This window comes from Eimeria maxima, genomic scaffold, assembly GCF_000499605.1.
Source record: "Eimeria maxima Weybridge genomic scaffold, Emw_scaff826, whole genome shotgun sequence".
Classification (NCBI taxonomy): Eukaryota; Apicomplexa; class Conoidasida; order Eucoccidiorida; family Eimeriidae; genus Eimeria; species Eimeria maxima.
In genome coordinates this window covers 1,293-11,238 of record NW_013566794.1, presented here as the reverse complement: position 1 = coordinate 11,238, position 9,946 = coordinate 1,293, and the positions used below count along the sequence as shown (strand labels likewise).

General features: G+C 53.7%; 1 protein-coding gene across 1 annotated transcript; it reads left to right on the top strand.

The window, feature by feature from the left end:
• Positions 1-364: 364 nt before the first annotated feature.
• EMWEY_00043850 (hypothetical protein, conserved) lies at positions 365-7,459 on the top strand (the record flags this gene model as incomplete). The annotated part of the gene is made up of 12 exons (XM_013482884.1): positions 365-2,503; positions 2,735-3,013; positions 3,235-3,540; positions 3,648-3,702; positions 3,920-4,005; positions 4,397-4,547; positions 5,025-5,104; positions 5,296-5,607; positions 5,805-6,338; positions 6,572-6,777; positions 6,930-6,999; positions 7,148-7,459. The coding sequence occupies 12 exons, from the start codon at positions 365-367 to the stop codon at positions 7,457-7,459; spliced, it is 4,530 nt and encodes a 1,509-aa protein (XP_013338338.1).
• Between the last annotated feature and the right edge of the window lie 2,487 nt (positions 7,460-9,946).

Below are 9,946 nucleotides of genomic sequence, written 5' to 3'. Positions count from 1 at the left end.
TTTATTAAACTGCATTAATGCAAAAAGACAGTGTTGATTTCCTCCTCCCAGTTCCTGCAGACATCAGCCAGCAGGGGGCCCCCAAGGGGCCCCAGGCAGCCATAAGAGAGAGCCGCTGCAGCAACCGCAGCACCAGATTCTGCTTCAACAGAGTTGTTTTTACTGCTGATTAACCGAAAGAAACAGCTAGAGAACGCACACAACAACAGCAATAGCAGGGGCTGCTGCGGCAGCAACCCCACCCCAGTAAACACAGGTATGATTGCAGCAAAGCATTTGCATGGACTAAGGATTCATCTGCAGCAGCAAAAGAAGCAGCAGCAGCCTGGCCGCTAGCAGCGCCAGCAGAAGCTGCTGCTCAAAGATGGAAACGCCTTCGCTAGACAGGGCAGAGGGTAGTCCCGCTGCAGAATCAGGAGCGACAACAGGACCATGCCCAGCTGCTGCTTCTGCTGCCGCTGCAGATGCACATGGAGCCTCACATATAGCAGCAAAGACTGCTGGAAGGCGCAGCAACAGCAACAGCAACAGAGCTGACGCTGCAGACAACCGCAAACGCGGGGGGGCACCTGCTGCAGTGGAACGGGTTACAGCGCGCCGTCGTCGCAGCTCAACAGCAGCAGCAACATCTGCCGGTGCAGCACCAGAAACACCAGCAGCAACAGCAAGCCCTTCACCAGACGCTACAACGGACTCCACAGGGGGAGCAACAGGGCAAGACACTACAGCAGCAGCCGCTGCAACAGCAACAGCCGCACCTGCTGGTGCAGCTTCTCCAAGCAGCCGCTCGCAGCGGGTTGCCCGCCGCAGCAGCAACAACAGCAACAGCAACAGCAGCAGCACCAGTAACAGCAACTACACCAGCTGCAGCAGCTGCAGCAGCGGAGGCCGCAAGAGCAGCAACAGCAACAGCACTAGCAATCTTGCGAATCCGCTTGTAGGCTCTAGATCCATCAGCCCTTCTGTTGGCGATGTAGCATCTCAGAAGCAGGAGCAGCACCAACAACTCCAGCAACAACAGCAGCAGCAGCAACAGCAGCAGCAGCAGCAGCAGCAGCAGCCGAAGCAGCAGCACGCCCCAGAAGCAGACGGGGGCTCAGACACCTTTTATTCTGCCCCCCAAACTCCGCTTCTTGTTTCCCCTGAGGGCTCTGCTGCAACTCCTGCGTCTGCTTCTGCTGCTGTTGCTGCACCGGGTCTTTCGGCTGCTTCCCCTGCTGCTGCTGCTACTTCCCCTGCTGCTCCTCCTGCTTCCCCTGCAGCTCTTGCTACTTCCCCTGCTGCTCCTGCTAATTCCCCTGCTGCTCCCGCTAATTCCCCTGCTGCTCCTGCTAATTCCCCTGCTGCTCCCGCTAATTCCCCTGCTGCTCCCGCTAATTCCCCTGCTGCTCCTGCTTATTCCCCTGCTGCTCCTGCTAATTCCCCTGCAGCTCTTGCTACTTCCCCTGCTGCTCCTGCTAACTCCCCTGCTGCTCCCGCTAATTCCCCTGCTGCTCCCGCTAATTCCCCTGCTGCTCCCGCTAATTCCCCTGCTGCTCCTGCTAATTCCCCTGCTGCTCCTGCTAATTCCCCTGCTGCTCCTGCTAATTCCCCTGCTGCTCTTGCTTATTCCCCTGCTGCTCCTGCTAATTCCCCTGCTGCTCCTGCTAATTCCCCTGCTGCTGCTGCTACTCCCACTGCTGCTCCTGCTGTTTCACGTGCTGCGGATGCTCGTGCTTCCATTTCCCCGGATGCATCATCAGCAACGACGGCTGGAGTACCAGCCCAAACAGCAGCAAGAACCGCCACCCCAGCCGCCGCCGCCGCCGCAGCAGCAGCAGCAGCAGCAGCAGCAGCAGCAGTAGCGAACGATTCTCAGCATTTGGCTGATGACTCACAAGCAGGAGCACCAGCAGCAGCAGGAACACCAATCACAGCAGCAGCAGCAGCAGCGTCTGGAGGATGGCAAGATTCGCAGTCCTTTCCCATGTCTCTATTTGACACACAACTTGAACAGCAGCAGCAGCAGCAGCGCCAGCAGCTCCATCAGCAGTACCGGCAGCAGCTGCAGCAGCAACAACAGCAGCCGCAGCTGCTGCACCCGTTTTACGGTCAAGGCTTAGCAGGAAACGTCTCATGCCCCCCTCAACCAGCAGCAGCAACAGCAGCAGGTGCTGCAGCCGCTGCTGTTGCTGACGGCCCCTCTGACTTGCCGTGGGACAGCAGCAGCAGCTGCATCGACAACAGCAGCAACAGCTGCTGTTGCAGCAGATACACAGTAGCTGGCTCAGTTGCTGCACTACTGGCTCACTACAGCAGCTGCGATCCAAAGGCCAACAGAATTGAGGATGCGTTGCTGCTGGTGCTGCGGCTCGAAACACTGCAGCAGCAACAACAGCAGCAGCAGCAGCAGCTGATGCAGCAGCAAGTGAAGCCGCCAGATGACCTGCTGCAGTGGAGGTTCGTGCTGCTGCAAGTCGGAGGCAACTTTGCCAAGTACTTAAGTGTCCTTCTTACAGAGGGAGTGAGCAGCAACAACCACAGCATCAGCAGCAGCAGCAGAGGCAGCAATGACAGCACTGGCAGCAGCAGCAGTAGCAGAGGCACCATGCCGTTTAAATCAAACCGCCAAAGGCGGCTTCAAGACAAAGTGCTCACCCTATATTTAACGCCTTTGTTATTGCACTGTTTACTTTAGGGTTTAGGGTTTGGGGTTTACAGTTTAGGGTTTAGTTGTTGTTTGTTTGCTGCACAGGATGAGCTGGTGTTGCAGCAGGCATGCGTGTTAACTCTCTCCCCTCTCTCTTGGGCATTTAAATCTCTTCAAAGGAAGGCATTGGATATCTGTGGGCCTGGGGGCCCCCAAGGGGGCCCCTCATGGGGAGGATCCACTCCTGCTGCGGCGGCTTCTCAGCAGCATTCACAACACCTGCAGCAAGCGCAGCAGCAGCCAAACATACCCGAGTGGCTGCAGGAAGGAATGCTCTGCAACACAAGCCTTTTAGTTCTCGTCGATGATATCCCCGAGGCAGCGGTGAGGTCTCCCTTTAGTGTTTATAGTTTGGCGTTTAGGGTTTAGGGTTTAGGGTTTACATGCAGGTGTTTGCGTGTTCAAGGAGTTCAGAAGCTTTCTAGGGTAGTGCTGCTCTCCAGCAGCACCCAAAGCCGGACGACCAGCAGCAGCAGCACAGTCTTCAGCAGTATCATTATCAGCAGCAGCAAGAAAAGGGTTTATTGTGTGATTTGCTGCTACAGGTGCATGTAAGACCCCCAAATGTTAGTATGGGTTTGCTGCTTAATGGTTTCTGCTTCCGCTTGGCTTGCGATGCATTGAGACCCCCTCAATGGGTGCAGCAGCGGCTGCCTCGTGCCCTGCTGCAGCACCTCATGCCGCAGCTGCAGCAGCCGCAGCAGCAGCAAGTTGCAGATGTAGAAGAACCGGCCGCCCTTGCGGCAGCTGGAGAGCACACACAGCAGCAGCAGCAGCAGCAGCAGCAGAGGATGAGGGCAGCAAGACAACACGTGTACACTCCTCTCTCCCACATCCAAAAGAGTGACGTGGTGAGGCAGTCAAGGACCCGTTCAAGTCGCCTACGGTCAAGGGTTTTCGGTTAAGGGTTTGGGGTTTAGGATTTAGAGCTTTGGTTGTGCCTTTGGCTGTACCCCAGGTCGACGTCTACTGCGTATACTGGGAAATGCGGAGAGCGCCTCAAGAAACCGACAGTAAGCTTAGGGTTTGGGGTTCGAGGTTTAGCATGGCTTAGGGTTAAGTGTTTAGGGTTTGGGCATCGTAGAGGCGAGAGGGTTTAGGGATTTGAAAAGTGGCAGAGAAGGACTTTTACTGCCCGAGCTCTAAGCCGCGGAAGTCTTGCGGTATACATTTTGGGGTTTAGGGTTTAGGGTTTAAGATTTAGGGTTTAGGGTTTGGGATTCTGTGCAGCGGTGTGCTACATGAACGTTCGGGTTGTTGACGATTCTCTTCCGGTGCCAATCGAGCGAAACAAGGCAGCAGAGTTCAGCTTGCAGGTAAGCAGCTGGTCTAGAGTTTAGGGTTTAGGGTTTAGGGTTTAGGGTTTTCATTTACACTTTAGGGAGTTTCTTGACCACCCTGTATAATGGACGATACTCGTTGCTTTTCATCCTTCTCCTGCTTCCGCTGCTTCTTGTTGCCTTGCTACTACCGATTGATCTGCTGTAGTTGCTGCTGTTGTTGCTTCTGCTGCAGCTGCGAGGGACTAGCGGAGGCGCCTCCTTGCCATTTATGCTGGCGGGCAGCATCTTGAGGCTACACAGAGTGGTGGTCAGCCCCTAAATCCGAGAGACCTGAGAGTCCTTTTGCAGCTGTATTTTGAAGCGTCCACAACCCAGCACCTGGGGTTTAGGGTTTAGGGTTTAGGGTTTGGTGTTTGTGACTCAGCTCCACTTCAAGGAAGGAGGGGGCGGCCGGTTCTTTGGGGATCTTTTTCCTACATGGGCAACAGCTGTTAGGGTTTGGGGTCCCCTCGGGCCAAAGGCCCTACAGAAGGAAGAGCTTCTTAACCCTCAGCAGAAGCATCAGGCGCTCCTTAGTCAGCCTAAACTCTAAACCCTAAGCCCTAATGCCTTCGGGCGCAAACTGGAAGCCGCGACACCCCAATTCCCTTTGTGCCAGCTGACACCAAACCCTAAACCCTTGTGACGGGAAAAATGTAAACCCTATGCCCTGAGAACGACAACTCTAAACCCTAGGTCCCAGGGCCCCAATGTCAACCCCTAAACCCTCCTTTTCTGATCAGGTCGCATGAGAGCTGCCGGCGAGAGGGGGAAAACGAGCTCCTTCTGTGACGTTGATGCTTCCATTATACACTCCCTAAACCGCTTCATTAACAACATCTTCTGTGCTGACACCGGTAAGCCCTAAACCCCTGCTGTAATCATGACAGCGCCCGCCGTTGCTCCCAGCCCACCCTGTGCACACCTTGTCGCAGCAACCCTAGCCTGCGAGCTTCTGGATTCAACGGTTTTAAAAGGTTAGGGCATAGGGTTTATGGTCTGTGTTCTGGCAGTCTTTACTTCGCGCTACACCGCGGACTTGAGGACCCTCTACAGAAGAGGAGATGGAGCTTTTGGAGATGTTGTTGTCAGGGTAACCCGTTGTTGCCGCTACTTCGGCTCCTGCTGTTGCTGCAGCTAGCGTTTGCTCTTGTTGCTTGTGCTATGGGTTCGTACAGAAGACGTTGCCGCCAATGCTGGGCTGTGTTGCAGCAGCGGCAGAGGCCCCAGCAGCAGCTGCAGCAGCAGGGTATTTATGCGTTGTGCATTGATTTTCCGTTCCAGGTCGTTAAGGCCTGCTATGGCCCTGCCCTCACCACCTCCCTGGCCCCTCCGAGCAGCAGTTCCAGCAGCAGCACGGCATGCTTTTGCAGTTACTGGCTGCTGGTAGAAGACGCTTCGTGGGTGGGCGGTGGTGTTGCAGTTGTGTCTATCTCCGGTTTGCTGCTGCAGCATCTAGCTTGCTGCGGAGACAATGCACTGCAGCAGGGAGAATGGCTGCGCCTACGAAATGTTTCCTTCTTTAGACAAGATCTAAATGATAGAAATGGGGGTCTCTTAGCTGCCCTAGGATGGACTTCCCCTGATAGGGCCCAGGTACCGTACACTAAACCCTAATCCCTAACTAAAGTCTATCTAAACCGTAACCAAACCTTCGCAGTTTGATTGCCGTCCGCAAACGTCATCGAGTAGCTATGGAGGTCTTTGCACCTGCTGCTGCACCAGCAAATTGGTTTATTTAGCTGCTACTGCTACTGCTGTGGTTGCTGCTGCTGTTACTCCTGATGCTGCAGCTCACTCGCCTGCCCCTTTGGTGCGCTGATGTGGTGGAGAGGCGAGCTCTCCTAAGAGAAGCCAAACGAAAATTGCAGCAGTTCCGTGAACAGCAGCAGCATCTGCAGCAACAGCAGCAGCAGCAGCATCTCCTGCAACAGCAACAGGAACAGGTGCAGCCGAACCTGCAGCAGCACGAGCAAATGGATGATATGCTGAATGAGGCGTATGTCGATACGGCAATGCGGAACCAGCAGCAACAGCAGCAGCAACAGCAGCAGCAACAGCAGCAGCAAGAGCAGCACGGACCGGAGCAGCAACAACAGCAAACCCCCTGTGCAGCGTGCAGCAATGGGCCCTATCAGCTTCAGGAGCAGACGCAACAAATGCTGCCGCATGAACAACAGCAACTGCAACAGCAACTGCAGCAGCAACTGCAACAACCGCCAGGAGCTCCTCCTCCTTTTTGTTTTGCTTTTGCTGCTCCCCAGCAGCAGAGGGAGGCTGGGGCAGTAGTCCGTAGGTGCCGCGAACTTGCACTTATTGCGGCCCAGGTAATTGTCCTACGACTGCAGTAGCAGAAGCTGCCGCTGCTCCTTCTGCAGCAGCTACTGCAGTTGGCGCACGACCTGCTGCTGTCATTAGGGTTGCTGCTGTTGCACCTTCGCCCACAGTTGTCTCTGTTGCTGCGATTGATTTCCCGCATTCCTGCAGCATTGCTCTCTGTTGCTGCTTTGCTATTGCTGTTTCTGCTGCTACTGCTGCGGCTGTGCTACTTCTCCAGCAGGCGACACCAGAGCCCGGCTTCACCGTTCTGTTGGAGGGAGTTGGTTTGTGGGGCTTTGGAGCAGTGCCAGGTCTTGATGCTGCTGATCCCTGCACCTGGCTTGCTGCTGCATGCGTTGCATGCGGTACAGCAGCACAGCGTATTTTCAGCAGCAGCAAGAACACAGGCTGCTGCAGAACTTGCGGCCACGAAGACCTCTTGCTCAGGTCAGCATAGCTGTGCAGCAGCAGAGACCCAGCAGCATCTGCAGCAGCAGGAGCAGTTGCAAAAACGTTTCAGCGCCAGAAGCAGCAGCTCTTGCTATAGATGCAGTGTTGAGATGGTGGGAGGGCTGCTGCTGCTTGTGTTGCTGCTGCAGCTACGATTTGCCCTTGCTGATGAGGGACGAGGAGGAGGCGGTGGTGCCTGTACACTTGAGAGACCCACACGTGCGTCACGGTAGCAGCAAGCTTGAGTGTATTTCATTCCTTATTTTTGTTTCCGGCTTTGTTGCCATGTATGGCCCTATTAGTTTGGTGAGACCTCGCCGTCCCGTGTCGGTTTAGGGTTTAGGGTTTATATTCGGTTTGCGTGCAGGGTTGCATGTTCTCCCCCATCAGCGACGGAGGCATAGCCCCCCCCGCTTCGCTGCTTCGGCCTGAGGTGAGGGGACTTCTTTTGTCTCTGTTTAGAAACCTTGCTTACCCTTACGAGCTGCAAACGTTGCCAATGCACCCACCATATAGACCCTCCAGCAGCAGCAGCAGCAGCAGCGCGGCGGGTGTAGAGAGACAGGGAAGGCGGCATTCTGTGCTCCTGCGGCTAGTGAGGCAGCAGCAAACTGGCTACCCACAGTGGGTGTTAGTGGAGCCTTGCCTCCTTAGCTACTCTTTGGAGTCCTTGAAGTGAGTGCTAACTTTAATGCCTTACAGGCAATTTACGCAATAACTTAACCACTAAATAGTAAATAAAAGGGCATTAATTTTAAAAGTAGAATAAATACAAACAATTGTTTATTCGCAAAACAAAGCTCCTAGAGGCCCCACCCAGCCCTCAGGAGTTGCGGATATAGATGCTGCAGCTGCTGCTGCTTCTTTTGTTGCTGCAGCTGTTGCTGCTGCATCGCTACTATTGCAGGGCTTGCTGCTTCCCCTGTTGCTGTAGCAGCTATTGCTCTACTGTCCTTGCAGCTGCTTCTGGCTCTCTTCTTGCAGCAGCAACGGTTGCTGCTGCTCTGCTCGTCGGGCCGGTGTTTCATTACTCCTAAGGAGACACAGAAATGTGTGTCCTGCTGAGTATCTGGGGACAGGCACCCGAAAACGCGCTTCCACCTCTTGCTTCTACCTGCTGCTGCTGCGCCCTCCCAACTGAGCGTACACCTCAGCTGGACGTACACCCGAAACACGATGCGCTTCCTTTTGAGGGGGCCCTGGGAACTCCCGAGCAAGGAACCTCAAGTCTCGGCTTCCTGGGTTTGGGAAGGCAGAAAGGAAGGGGGGAGGGGGAGAGGGGGAGAGTAAAGGCGGGCTGGAGCGGGAAGCAGGGGACCCACAAAGACGGTTGTGGAGAACAATATGCCACCATAAAGTTGAAACTCTCTAGAGTTCCCTCCGTCGGGAACTGCATTTGTACACTGAGGATGGCTACACCAATTGCCTGTACACCTCAGCTTACGTCATCAAACCAGTATCGTGTACATCCTATATATTTGTCCACATTCTATTTGTTGTGTATGTATATTATATATACATAGAGGAATACATGCATACATTGTATATATGGACCCATATAATATATATAATATGTATATAATATATACTATATTCGATAGAATACACGAATACAAGACTCGGTATCCGCGTCTGCTGTGGTGGTTGCATGCATATTGTTGTACATTGGGTTTCCCCGTTGTGTTTTGGTAGTGTTTTAGATATAAATAGAATTTCCCACATGCTTCCATGCCTTTGAAGCCCCATAGAGGCCTACAAAGGAGAGCAGCAGCAGCACCATAGCTGTGGTACGGAGCACCGGGGCACTTTTCAACGTTGGGAAGGTCCTGCGGCGTGTGTATCTGTGCCCAGCAGTGAACAGAATCTCCATTAGCCCAACGGTTAGGCATAGAACAGAACTCATAAATAGTAGTAGTCGTACACTAAGCGCCTTTCCCTCCCTCTCCAGTTTGCTGTTCAAGTCGCGCACAGGGGAATTCAAAAGAGAAGCAGTTGCCTTTTGCGCCCCCTTAATGTGCGCATTCAGACTGCCTTTCTTCTGGCGCCCATGAATGCGCCACTCTGTCAGGGATAAGAACAATAGTATTAAACATAATCCAACTGCTACCGTTGTTAAACCTCTGTGAGCAGGCATTGCAGACTCTGCAGCATCCCTAGGCATTACTGCCTCATCTGCTTTATCCCAAGCCGCCAAAGCCGCCCCCACGTCCACGTCGGTCATAGTAACCGTAGGCACAGGGAAACTGCATGCAGGAGAGGGTCCATGCAGCAGCCCCAGCAGCAGAAAACAAACAGATGTCCCCAGCAGACAATACCGCCTCAGAGAGCATGCAGGGGACCCCCATAAGCGAAGTCCTAGACCCCGAGAGGCCCCCCGTTGCAAACCAATAAACTCCATGGTGAAGGGACCCTTCCCCATTGAATCAAGAAAAAAATGACAGCAACCGCGACGCCAACCAGTGGCTCAATATGCGAAAGTCGCCCCGGGCCCGGCGTTTGCTGTTGCTTTGCTTTCTGTGATCTGCCTATTAAAATATAGCAAGAAGATCCAACAGCCTGCTGCACCCGCAGAAAGAGCAGCAGCAGTAACCCACACCTGGAGCAGCAAGTCGATGCTGGTGGAGGCGGGGGCCCCTGCTGTTGTTGAATACCAACAAACCCACAAATATCCGCACAAACCTTACGATGCCGTTAAATAGGCAAAATTAAACATCAAATCAGAGAGGAGAAAGAACTGCATACCCTCTATTTTCACCTCCCGCGGCGATGGATCCTCCTTCTTCAACTCGAGCCCTCGCTTCGGGTAGCCACGTGAGTCCACTCGCTTGTACATCTGCATGCATGTAGGGGAGCTTCCAGCTTATTTAAACCGCTGAATGTCTTCTTTAACGTTTGCTAAACAATACGTTCGTATTAACCGTACCCAATAAGACGGTGCCTCAAAAGTATTACCCTGCAACTTGCAGCTGGTGCAGGGCCTCTTAGCGACGCCTTCAGCCAATATCTCCCTCCTTCTCTGCTGTTTTCTCATACCACCTCAGTTCAACAGTTCTTCCTTCTTGATTATTATAAATTTATCCCTTGTGACCCCTTATACTGCTTGTCGTTTTGGCGCACTGGGACTTCACCTGCTTGCATGCGACACTGGGAATATCATAACACTCTG